Source organism: Haemorhous mexicanus, chromosome 8 (genome assembly GCF_027477595.1).
Source record: "Haemorhous mexicanus isolate bHaeMex1 chromosome 8, bHaeMex1.pri, whole genome shotgun sequence".
NCBI lineage: Eukaryota > Metazoa > Chordata > Aves > Passeriformes > Fringillidae > Haemorhous > Haemorhous mexicanus.
Genome location: NC_082348.1, coordinates 28080731 through 28093634, shown reverse-complemented (window position 1 = coordinate 28093634; position 12904 = coordinate 28080731). Strand labels below are relative to the sequence as shown.

The following is a 12904-nucleotide window of genomic DNA, read 5'->3' as shown; positions in this document are numbered from 1 at the left end:
AAATTTTCAATTCAGTTACACATACAGAATATTTAGCCTTTCAGTACCTTGAACAAGTATTGAAGATAAACAATGAGCACAGCAAATGCACCACAAGTGGTCCAGCTAACCAAAGCAAGGGATATCATCCCACAGAGTCTGCTGGGTGTAATCAACTTATCCTTCTGAAGTTCAGGAGGTCTAAAAAAAACACAAACCAGAAACAAAACTCCTGTTGTACTTCTTCTCAGACATCAACCTGGGCTTGCTTTCAAGCCCAGATGTCTAAAATCATCTATAAATTCAATCTGCCCAGAACTCAATCTTGCCTAAGCATTCACACAGAAGCAAACAAACAAAAAAACAATTGTTGGGTTCAAAGTCATCTAGGAGAGCATAATTATATAGCATCACGTTGTTTTACCTAATCAGAGTTAACCATAATGAAGAGAAGAGTCTCAGAGATGTAGAGAAAAATACTCCACTCCAGTAGGCAATGCCTGTCCCAAAAAGAAATAGAATCAGGGACACAAGGGGGAACCATGCATCCTGCCTACTCAGTACAGCAGCATCCACCTCTGGTAGTGACAGTGATTCCCATATCTCTCTAAACCAGTTAAACCTGCCAAAAACATGAAAGCAGTATTATTTATCACTTCCAATTGCTCTTACAGTTAGATATCTATCAACTATTCCTTCTATTACAGTCTTTCAAGCACAATAAGAGTCAGGTGTTTACAGTGACTACAGCTAAAATAACAGTTTTACTGAAACTTCTGGTTTGGAAACTGCTTTAAACAAATAAATGATGCAAACTCACCCCTGCAGAAACACAACAATGCTTATAAGAGGTTCTACTTTGTAGGGCTTTGCTGTCCTAACTAGCTCGAGGGAGAAGTCTGAACACTGGCCTAGGATCAAGAACAGAGAGCATCTGTAGTTACTGCCACGCCATGAGCCTCAACAAACATCATCCACAACAAAAGAGAAATTCAGACAATGTGAGTTGACTTGAAAACAAGATAACCATGTCTTGCCAAGGCCCTCCTCCACTGGGTCACCCCCATTAAGGTAATATGGCACAGGAGCTTCTAGAGACATTATGGAGCTTGTTACAAACACCCCTGAATTTTAATAAAAATCCATTTTGTCTGAAGGCATGACAGCATAACAAAGCTGTAATGCAAATCTCACCTTCCTGCAAGAAATAGTGTTTTCTGCACATGAACAATGTATTTTAAACTTTTACATGTATTTTTAAGTAGATTTCTGATAATTCTAAACTACTGTACAACACCAATATTTCACAGAGAGGGACTGTAATTTAAAATAAAACAGAAATATTTTGCTACAACACAACCTTGAAGAACTACCAGCCAAGAAAAAATTAAAATTAAGAGCATGGATCCAAGTATTTCTGTAAGTTGAATGATATTTAGCTTAAAAAATTCACATTTAGCTAGTCTTTCATCAGTAAATTCAATAAGCAATTTCCCTAAATACACTTGTGACAGAGAAAAATGTACAGATTTTTAGAAAGCTACCTGTTGATCTCAATGTGCTCAGTTGTCCTCCATAAGTAAGAAGAATATTAGAAACAATATAGACTGGAAAAGCACCAGCATGGAACCTTACTATCTGAAAGACAAGGATAAAGGGATAACTTCATTTCTATCTCTAAAAATCTATTTTAAAAACACATACACAAATATTATCATGAAGCCAGAATGATAATGAGATTAGAAAATCTTTTTTAAAAGATCCAGCTTCTCATTTTAATGCATATTTGATAATCTCCAAAAACAATTAATGTTATAGATGGGAAATACTAGAATCTCTCATAAGCAGTTAATGAAACAGGTTTGGATAAATGATCAAATTAGAAACAACTGGGGTTTTTTTCCCAATCAAGACAAGTATGAAAAAAATCAACTATCACATTTCAGTAAAGTAAGTTTAAAACAACTTAAAGGCCTCTTTTCAAGCAAAATCTGCATATAATTATCTATGCTTTTAGGCAAAGAACTTTTGGAAGCAATTATATGCATGTATTAATTGGCTTCCACTCTCTCAAGTAATGATTAATATACCAATAGCCTATAAATTCTATAAATGTTGTAAAATAACAACAAAATGAAAAATCCTGGCTCTAAATGCATATATTCATGTAGAGAACCTTGCCAGTTTTATTCCAGCACTACACTTAGGTGCTTGCAAATTAATTACTCTTTAGATGCAGAGAACTGCAGATGGCCAGTCTATTTTTACTGATCCCCATGTCCAAATGGATTCTTCATTGATAACCAAAGAAGATTTGTTGAAAAGGAGCATATGGACCTACTCAGGCTTTTTCCCCCAACTTAATTGATGCCAAATGTATTTTAAAGTTTTAACACCACTGACTCATCAGGCAAGAAAGTTAAAGTGACCTACAGATATTGAGCCACATACTCCACATTTACAGCAGCTCTTTAGAGCTAGAGAGCTTTTCTGCTCCTCTAAGGACCAGGGCCTGACATTCATCCAGGAGGGGTCCTTGCCAAGGGAAAAGGCTGCAAAATGATCACTGAAAAGTGCTCCTCTAGGCATTGAGAAGGGACCTGAAGTGCCACAGCAAGGCAGGAAGTAAAAATTTCTATAGATGCTACTGACATAGAAAAAACAATTTAGTATTAGGTTTTCTCACCTGCCCAAGGACCTGTAGAAGTGATGTCTTCAGAATTACCTTGAAAAAAAAAAAATTGTTTCATACAATGGTAAGCCTAAGTACAAACTACTTTCATTTTTAAGAAGCAAACTTAAATTCTAGAATACAGCAATCCTACAAACCTTACTACTGACAATTAAAAGCAAATGCTTTCAAGTCTTAGAGTCCAACTTTCAGTACTAACCTAGCTGCTGCAAAATACTTGTAACACACACTACCTGTGAAAAAGGCCAAACAGCCCACCTTTAGATTTGCTTAGTATTTATTCAGATTAACTAGCTATGGTTTAAAAGACTGAATTGTGCAAAAATTATCCAGCAATGCAAACTAGCTATAAAATAAAACTGTTTTACTCACTTCGTACTGACAGTCTGGGGAAGAGTAGATGTTTAACTCTGGAAGGCTGCTGTCACTGTGAGGCTGAGCAATGTGCAGTTTGGCAGAAATCTCAGCAAGAGATGGAACTCTGCAACAGCAACATACATGGTCACTGCTGTCCTTATGACCCAGCAGAGAAACCAAAGGTGTCTCAGTCTTCAACAAGGGCACAGAAAGCAGATTTACCACACCAAGTGCCACCTCAAGCTGTGAGCAAAATGGTGTAAGGAACTTGTTCATCCTGTCACAAAGAACTACGTGACATCCTCAGCTCCCTCTCCTCTGAACTATCCTGGGACATGGCACTAAGGAAAGCAGACAAGTGACACACTGCCTCACAGAGCATGCAAATATGCTGAGTGCCAGGGAGGGAAAGAACATATCCTCAAGAACACAATTCTGTTTCCTGCAGGTATTATGCTGCTGGAAAACACAGGGGGCTGGAAGTTGTGAGGTATCCTTAAGACTTCTAAAATAAACTAGAAATGCAGTTTTCCTACCATCTGAAATACAGTCACGTTGTTCAACTCCCCAAGTGACAAATATATTTCAAGCTGTATAATTTGTTTTTGTCAGGACTATGCTGCTGAAGCAAACACAGGGCTGCTGTGTAATCCAAACCCTGGCATCCAGAGAAGCCACTGTTCTCCACTGATGAGAAGGTCAATGATTGTCCTGAGAATTTCAGAGCAGCATATCTGACTTCTTTTACAAGAAATTTACTGTGAACCATTAAGCAAACAATTAGTAGGAATTCTTATTCTAGGAAAAGTCAAAACAACTTTGTCAACAAGGGCAGAAAGGTAAATGAGGAAAAGATGAAGAAGCCAAATACTTAAGACTGGAGAAACTATCTCACATCAGGAATATTACCACAACAGGATGCAACTGTTCTTCAAAAAACATATCAAGAAGTTATTAATTGTTGAAGTCCTTACTTTGCCACAGTTATTGAGTCTTCATATGACCAGGGGATGTGAAGTCTATAAACACTTGGTTTTCTTTCTGAAATGGAACAGCATTACCAAATATAACCTTCATTAAGAACCAGATGTGCCAACTGTCTCTAAAAACTACAGGGCCAGTAAAACAAAGGTGGCACACAGATCACTACAGAGAATCTCTGGGCTTGCAGTTACACTGCAATTGACATTGCAATGCAGATCAGAGCAGTTAGCAGCAAACAGAATTACATGGTTAAACTCAGGTTGTTACAGGACAAGACAGTGAGGCATCAATGTTTAAAAGAAGAACAGTTTTGAGAAGAGTTCTGCTTTTCAGTATGAAACAAAACCTCAGTCTAATAAAATTCATCACTTTCTTTTTTTTTGAAACAGGATCCTTCAGCAACCCATCCTGTTTAAGTTTATGTAGCTCAACATTCAAATTTGAGTCCCGTTATCAGCAAATAAAAATCCTAGGCCAATGTGCTTTCCTCAAGAGACACTTTCAATATAAGGCAGAATCCTGATGGAAATTCAACTTCCCTTTGCTGGGAAATAAAAAAACAAACATTAAAAGACTAATTCCTCATTTTTGTTGATCCATCCTTCTTAAAGTGGATATTGGCAGACACATTTGAACAGCCCACAGCAGCATGGCCTAAACTCCACTGCGTGAGAAGACTTTAGTTTCTACAAATTTTCAACAATTTTTAAAATAAATTTGTACTTTAGAAGACTTCTATTTACCTTTGAGTGACTGGCAGTGACTGTCTATATAAATTTTGAAAGCTTGATATATCTAGAACACAAAAAAAAAAATAGAATTCACTCACTTTTCTCCAGACAAACAGTGGTTACATGACCTTAAAAACTTAAGTAGCATTCTTACTTGGTTGAAGTGCTGGAGCTGTACATTGTAAAGTAATCCAGTTGAATTTAATAGAATTTTGCTTGAAGAAAACCCTGGAAAGGATACAGTATTTTCATTTATTAGATAAAATTATCTGAGAACTCACTACATATTCAGATTCTTTTCCAGGAGAATTACATACTTTCATTTCTGTAAGTCTAAACCCCCACAATTCTTATTTCTTTGTTACTAACAAAAGCAATGTTAGCTTCAGTGAAAAACAAGCTCCAAAAACCTCCTGGCCTGACATTTTTAGGCAAATTTATTACCCAAAGGTTAGTTATATTAGTTTTCCATTTTTTCCAAAAGCAATATGCTATACTCACCAAATGAAAAAAGATGTGTTACAGGGAGCTGGACTGTTCTGGAATCCTCTTTGAAGAATTCACAGCCCAAAGTATACTGCAATGGAAGATATTAAAAACAGATCTAAACCAAAGCACAAGACTACAAATAATTTGGCAAGTACAAAGGCTATTTCCCACGTGATCTCTCCTCTACCTTTGCTTACCCTGAACTTTGTGCATTGCTAATTTCACTGCAAGATGCCTCTGTCACAACTATCTGAAGATACACTCAGAGAAGAACATCACACTCACTTGTGCTGTGAATAATTTCTTGGATCATGGATTAATACACCCCAGACTCAGAGACTGTGTTTGTGTCACAGAAAGCAATGTCAGCTCTGATTAGACTGGAAATTCCAACTCAGTACCCTGCCATTTCCAGGACTAACTGGAAAGGTCTGCCAGATCCAGATGGGGTAACACACTAAGCCTTCAATGTCCCTCTTACTGGGATCCTGAGAGCCCTTACAGAAGCTATTTCAAACCACACTTCACTGTGGGTCTGTGGTTTCTCAAAGTAACTTAGCACATATTAAATATGCTTCCTTTTCCTCCTGCCATAGCCCCTGAAAGTTATGAAAACACTGAGCAAGCAATTCCTGAATGTTGTATTTTTTTACCTTATTGCCAACTGCAGGTGGTACCTGAATGACAATGTGGGACAAAGAAGGATAGTCCAGAAGTTTCAGCATTACAACCTTAAAAAGAAAGGAAGAAAAAGAAAGAAGGAAGTAACAAAGCCATTACTGAACACACCCCTTAGCTTGCCCCTTGCCAGTTCCCAGTTGTTGAGCTCCTGTGCCCTGTTCCTGTGGAATCCAATCCATCCCAATGCTCCAAACAGAACAGCTCCTTCCTCTATGACTTGCAACCACCCCCTGAAGCACCTCTCTCTCCTACAAGCTAGGTCCACACTTACCTTGGTGGTTGGAAGTAACTCAGCTCTCCAGGATAAATCAGCAGCTTCCAGGCTGTAAAAATTCATGCACATTAAAGGATGAGCATATTCATTATGCAGGCCCAGCATTATGGCAGTGGATTAATTACCAGCTTCTCTCTGTCACAATTAACATTTTAAATTGAGAAGAAATTTGGATCTACTGCTACCACAGTAATTTATCAAACTGAAGTAATTTCAGATAGTGCAAATCTTATTTGTGCAAAACCAAGCCAAGCAAAGCTCCAACTCTCTCACACAGAAAAGCTGCAGCGTGTATTAGCCAGGCAGCTCAGATAAAAAATGAAAAATTTTCATGAGCTAAAACTGCACTAGCATTGAATTATCATGCAGTTTTATTAGCATCTATTAAACATCAAAACCACAAATTCTCCTATGAAAACGCCTAAAATAGATCATATAAATAAAAACAATGATTAGCTGTTAAACAGTTTGCAGCAGTTCTAAAATGTGTTCACACACTGAGCTGCAACACATCCATTTGGTCCCTTGAGGTTTTGATTTTCTGAATACCAGAATACTGCTGTTTCTCTAAATAGTGTTCATGACCTCAGGACAGCCAACCCACTACTGTTAGGTGAGGTTTAAGCAGCAGTCCTGAACTGGAAACTTCATCACTTCCAAGGTTCTACAAAGGAGTAACAGCCAACTTCTTGGATCAGGAAAAAGTAATTGTGACATTTGGCTATCACAGCAGGACTGTGGCTGTACACCTCAGTGATCCCAGAACACATAAAAACTCTGCTAGTTCAATTCTGCCTGGAAGCTTTCCCTAATTTGAAAGGTAGATTAAATTCACTTGGAGTTTATTTTTCAAATTTAGTCTAAGATAAAATTTTAAATCTATTGTGCAATGAATGCCGTGACAAATAAACCACTAAACCACACACCTTCTAAATACTTTACACATGACAGTAGCATATTTGAAATAAGAAAGAAAGAGATGCTTTAATCCACTCTTTTGAAGGTTCTGTGTGACATTTATGTCTTTGCCACAGGATTCTAAAGAAACAGAATGGCAGAGTGGTTTGGGTTGAAAAGGACATTAAAAACCATCTAGTTCCAGCAGCTCTGCCATGGACAGGGACAGCCTGTACCAGAGCAGGTTACTGGTCCCCATCCAACCTGGCCTGGAACATCTCAGGGATGGGACAGCCACAGCCTCTATGGGGGAGCTGCTCCAGAGCCTCTCCAGCCTCACAGTGAACAACTTCCCAACATCCAACCTAAACCTGCCCTGCCAGTTTGAAGCCACTAGCCCTTGCTCTGCCACCTCATGCCCTTGTGAAAGGTCCCTCTCCAGCTCTTGCTATGAAGGTCAAACACACAGCTCCCTGAAGAATATCACCCACTTTAAGAAAAGCTATTCTTTCTTGTTTTCCTGGTGATACAGAAAACATGAATTATTTACAATAACGATTTTACTTCCCAATCCCCTCCTACCAAGGATAATTTGTATACTTTAAAGTCAAACACAGTCTCACAAAACCCATTTGAATAAAGAACAGGAATTGTTCACACTCACCACACTGATGAATTAGTGTTCATGCAGCCATAAATCCAGCTACTTGTGTCCTGTAAAGTCAATACCATAAAATACTATGTTACCTACATGTGATTGTATTTATAAATAGATTAAAAATACTGATTACTTCAAACAATGCAGGGGTTAAAACTGATGATAATTCAAGGACTGATATCCTAATCTTGCAATTATAATTGCAAGGACAGAAAGGTGAAGCTTTAGAGTGAATGGTGGGGGTTTCTAGAAACCATTTTAAATAACTTCAATTTGCCACCCTTTATATGAATAAATACAAGGTTAAGCAAACAAGCTTTCACAAATTCTCTTTAAAAAATATCCATCTTACACATCATGTTTAATCTCTTCTAACTAAAAGGAACATCTCAAGGTACTCTTCTAAGCAGTAGAGGACTGCTTTAGATATTTAATGTTCTACTGCCCCGTCCCTTGAGAATTTAAGAGTTCTGAAGCAATAGCACCATGATGCAGCTCTCAGACATTTGTTTTGTACCTCCCTCCTCCTCTCAAGCTGTACTGGGTGTGTTTCAGACATTATAGCAAGGGCAAAAGTTATCCTATCAAAGCACAGCTGAGATCACCACATCCATGCACACACTGAAGGTGCCACTGAGAAGGACAACAGAAAAGCATCTCAATTTTCTTGCCACTAATGTAAAATACATGATTCTGAAAAGCTTATTTATGCAACTTCAGTTTGCCAAGAGATTCAATTCATTCTTGTATAAAAAACTGAAAAAAAAAAATTGGCTGAATGTATGTGTCTCAAGCTAAAAATACAAAAAAGTCTCATTATGGTGTTTCCTCTTCACAGGAAACAACTGAGATGGTGCTGTCTCCTCATCTGTCTTCCATTTACTTTCTCTGCACAGTGAAAGATCTCTGCAGCCTTTCAGGCTCACTTAAATTTTATTATGGAAAGCAAACCTATAAACAGCTTTCCCAAATTAGAAGTATGGCAAAAACACAGCAGCACTAAAAACAACTTCTTCCCTCAAAACCATTGATAGAGAACTGCACTAAATGAAAGGACACAGTCATTAGAGCTAACCAGAAGAGTTGGAAAGAAAACATCTGAGGTTCAGGTGGCAGGGAAGGTTTCAGATCTTGAATGCTAAGTGTGACGTGCTAAAACAGGCAGTACCTCTGACAGGCATTAGGCTGTGATTGTAAATGGATGGCAGCAATTTCAACAGCTGCTCATTAACTGTCTTAACACTGCAGCAAAGGGAAATTAAACAAACACATCTTCATAAACAAACCCCAGACATTAAAGAAGTATTTTCTCACCAACATACTATTTTCACAGTAAACATGACTGTATGATTTTCTGTGGCTTGCAAGAGGAAATGAGAAATATTTTCCATCAGAATCCTAAAAAAAAAACCAAACCAACTCATTATTAAAATAAAGTACCACAACCCCCCCAAAAAAAACATAAACACACAATAGAGAAAAACATTACTTACATTGTAAACTGAGTAAGTCCATTTTGAGGCTTTGACTGTAATCCAATTGAAAGCTCCTAAAAATAAATATTTCAGTATGCAGCACTGCAGGAACAATTATATTCAAAAACCTTGAATTTTACTGATCACCAAGGTCTCATCTCCTATCTATATATGGATACAAACCTTATGTGCTTTAATCAACACTGAGGATTGCTGCTGCTAACAATTACATGCAACACTTATCATCAGCTACACAGGAAACAATAAAGCCCCAGGATCCTGTTACTAAATACTAATGGCAAAATAAAAACCCCATGGATCTTAAAACAAAATAAAGGCAACAAAACAAATAAACCAAATTATATTCATGTAATTATAGGGTGAGTGATTAACGATGAGGCAACATTAGGAACAGCCCCAATCTTTGTTCCTGTCAGCCTTTTAGAAAGCTAATACAGAAACTTGTGCAGAAGAACATCAGCAAAGTGAATAACACACAAAAAACCAGAGGCAGTTTAAAGATATGGCTAGGGAAAAAGAGGAAGGCACTAATGAAGAGCTCAGAGTACAAACAATGCAAATTGTCATGTAAAGAGGCTGTAACTCTCTTTCATTTAAGGAGTGACAAACTCATGACAGAAATTCAGGTAAATATCAAGAGGTCACCATGAATAGGAAGAAAAACCATGAAATCCAATTTAAACCAATTTTTCTTATTGCTAAAAACTGACCCCAAAAAAGGCAACTCTCCCAAAATGTCAGTTCCACAACCTCTCTGGGCACCTGTTCTAGTGTTTGACCACCTTCCTGGTGAAATATTTTTTCCTAATACCTCATTAGAATGTCTTTGTTACAATACAATTTCTACTGCCAATTGTGCTATCATTGTAAACCTCTGATAAAAATCTAACTTCATCTTCTCTCCAATCCTTCATTAGGAAGTTGAAAACAGCAACATGATCCCCCTCATCATTTTCTTTAGGGTGAAAATCCTCAGTTCACTCAGCCTCCTTCCCCCATTTCCCATGCCCCAGGAAGTGCCCATTTGGGTGGTTTTTGCTCCACACTCATTTCAGAGATGCCAATGCATAAATGCTTTCATGAAAGAGGGTGCCCAAAACTGGACACCAAAGTACAAGCTACATTGGTACTTCTACAATGTCTGACACTGAGAACATTCCTGAAATAAATGGTTTGTGTCAAATGCTTCAGCCCAGTCCAGCAAAATAAAGCTTTACAGAAGTTGTGGTTAGTCCTTAAGACTCCATGCAGTCAAAATCTCTCACTTTGAACTCTGCATCCTTAGGAAGGAACTTTACAAGGAACCCCTTAGTGAACAGTTCATTTCACCCTGCCATGTCATGGGAAAAAGTGATTGATGGAGCAGGTCTGAGTATGCAGGATTTCCATGAGCAGCACAGAACTACCACAGTGGCTCTGCAAAAGCCATCCAATCCCTCCTGCAACCACTGCAGATAAGACTGCCCTTCTGAGAGCCAGCAATTCCCAGTTTCTGAGATTTCCTACTGGACAGCCTGGTGTAAATATGAGCCCTCAGAATCTGAGCTATATAAAAGTGACAGATTTTTGTACCCACCCTTGTTAACCAATTTAATACCAAAACCAAATAAAAGCAGACTGTTTAGGCCTAGAACCTGTACATTGTTTCAGTTTGTCTGAAGGAGGACAAAGGATATTCTGAAACTTTGTTAGTGAGAAGATTAACCATTAACAAAGCAGTACCACTGAATCCTATTCAAAAGAAAACTGCTGCTCACCTGTGAGGTGTGTAAAAGCTTCAGGATTTTCCTCATACATCTTTGCAGGGTGTCTCACAAAGTGGTGATTCAGTACAGACATTCTCTTCTTTGGATCCTCAGTTATCTAAAACAAGAGCACATTATCAGTGTTTTACCAATGTGAGTGACTGAAGATCACCTCATGATCACAGGCAGCATTACAGTTTTGTGGGGGAAGGCAGGAGAGATTGTTAGAAGTCATTGAGCCCTTTCTGTTCTGAATTCAATACTCTGAAGTGCCATCCATAGTCAATCACTGCAATACAGAAAATCACATTATAAAGCACAGCCAAAACTTTCAAGAGTTTTACATTCTCACCTACTCATAACCCCAGGAAACCATTCCATTAAACTTTTTTTATGGACACGTGCATTCTTCCTGAAATGACTTAGGCCAGAGCTTAAGAAAAATTCTCACATTTAGGCTAATCTGAGTTCTCATATCCAGCTGTATAGCCCACTGGGATTCACTTTTGTTTGGGGTAGGGATTTTTGTTTGGTCAGTTTGGTTTTGCTTTTTCCAAATAAGCCTTCCAGGACTAATTTTTATCTATTCCACTTTCCAAAACTGTGGCCACTTGAACTGATTTCTCAAAAGTTTTACCCTCTAGCACAGAACAACTGTACTGTTCTTTTTGTCTCTCTAAATCACACATTAAAATAAGTACACATGAAAAACTAGAGGAGCCTGTCCCAAACAGCCTCAGAAGGAACACCTAAAATCCTTCCTCTTCTGTGTCTTGGCCTCTGCTCTTCTGTACACATTGAGAGGTCAAATTCACAGCTACAGATCCAACAAAATTTGTTTATCCTGGTGCAAGGTCAACTGAACTTGCTGCTTTGTGGAAGAAATGTTCAGCCCACAGCTCAGCTATAAAGCACAGTGCAGTCAATAATGAAAACTGAGCTAACACCTGATTTCTGACTCTTTGCTCAAACAACACAAAGGGATTTCTCAGTTACTGGTACAAAATGGAAACTTCTCAGTGTGACTTAGAACAAACAAGAGAGAGCTTTCTGTAAAATAGGGAGATATTTCTCCTGATTAAACATTCTGGGATGGAAGAAGAAAGTGTGATGGGTAAATTCACAGAGATCACCAATACAGACCTGCCTTGTGTTTTCATCTATGAGATCAAAAAAAGCTCTAATGGTAGCCAGGATCAGTTCTTTGCACCTAGAAGACAAAAGAGGTAAAATTAAATCTAGAAAGGAAAGATCCAGGGTGATAAAATTGGTCAGAAGAGACTTCACCACAATATTAAACTGAAGTTAAATTATGGTAGAAAGGGATAACAGTGGAGAAGAGAGCTATGCACAGTCAGTCAATTAACCTTTGCTCCATGACCTTACCACACTATGGAGAGATGGTCAGTTGAGGCCCAAGCTCTAGGCACAGCTGAGCTCTGTTCGGGTGAAGAAAAACATTAAGCTTTTGTTAGTACTCAACAGTCTAAAATTATATGGAAAATTTCCCCCTCCTCATTTAAACATATTTGCACAATTATTCAAAAGAACAGCCTTTATCCTAAGAGTTTCAGGGCTTAGGGTGCAACAGGATGACTCCTTCAGTCACCCAGCTCGCAAGCACCGAGGCACGTGCAAGATGGAAAGGACAAAACAAAATTCCCCAACTATCTATGTTAGATAGCAGAGACTAGGGGTGAAAGGGCAGAAAATGGAGAGGAGGAAACTTACCAAAAATTTCTTCAAAGACTGTTTCTATGCCTAATCTTACTATTTTAATAACTGATCCTGGCACATGAGAACAGCAGCATGCCAGTGAAAGCTGTTCTTGAGAAACCAAGGGCATCCTCAACAGCAAGAACCATCAGAACACCACAAAGAAAGTCTGGTCAGTCTGAAGCTATTCCTTGCATGTATTACA

The 12904-nt window shown here is 38.3% G+C and overlaps 1 protein-coding gene across 2 annotated transcripts in view; it reads right to left on the bottom strand.

Annotated features, from left to right (window-relative positions):
- Positions 1-12904, bottom strand: part of PGAP1 (post-GPI attachment to proteins inositol deacylase 1) — a 33966-nt gene that overhangs the window by 10874 nt on the left and 10188 nt on the right. Inside the window, exons 6-23 of one of the 2 annotated variants that reach the window (XM_059853381.1) lie at positions 12370-12422; positions 12127-12193; positions 10996-11101; positions 9236-9291; positions 9057-9140; positions 7749-7798; positions 6185-6236; positions 5886-5963; positions 5245-5320; positions 4898-4971; positions 4756-4807; positions 4003-4069; positions 3044-3152; positions 2666-2704; positions 1524-1617; positions 800-890; positions 404-601; positions 48-180 (exon numbers count right to left, since the gene is read on the bottom strand). In XM_059853381.1, coding sequence (XP_059709364.1) covers positions 48-180; positions 404-601; positions 800-890; positions 1524-1617; positions 2666-2704; positions 3044-3152; positions 4003-4069; positions 4756-4807; positions 4898-4971; positions 5245-5320; positions 5886-5963; positions 6185-6236; positions 7749-7798; positions 9057-9140; positions 9236-9291; positions 10996-11101; positions 12127-12193; positions 12370-12422 — 1479 coding nt within the window. Of the gene's footprint in view, positions 1-47; positions 181-403; positions 602-799; positions 891-1523; positions 1618-2665; positions 2705-3043; positions 3153-4002; positions 4070-4755; positions 4808-4897; positions 4972-5244; positions 5321-5885; positions 5964-6184; positions 6237-7748; positions 7799-9056; positions 9141-9235; positions 9292-10995; positions 11102-12126; positions 12199-12369; positions 12423-12904 lie in introns of those variants that run through there. The other variant, XM_059853382.1, reaches the window with a different exon arrangement.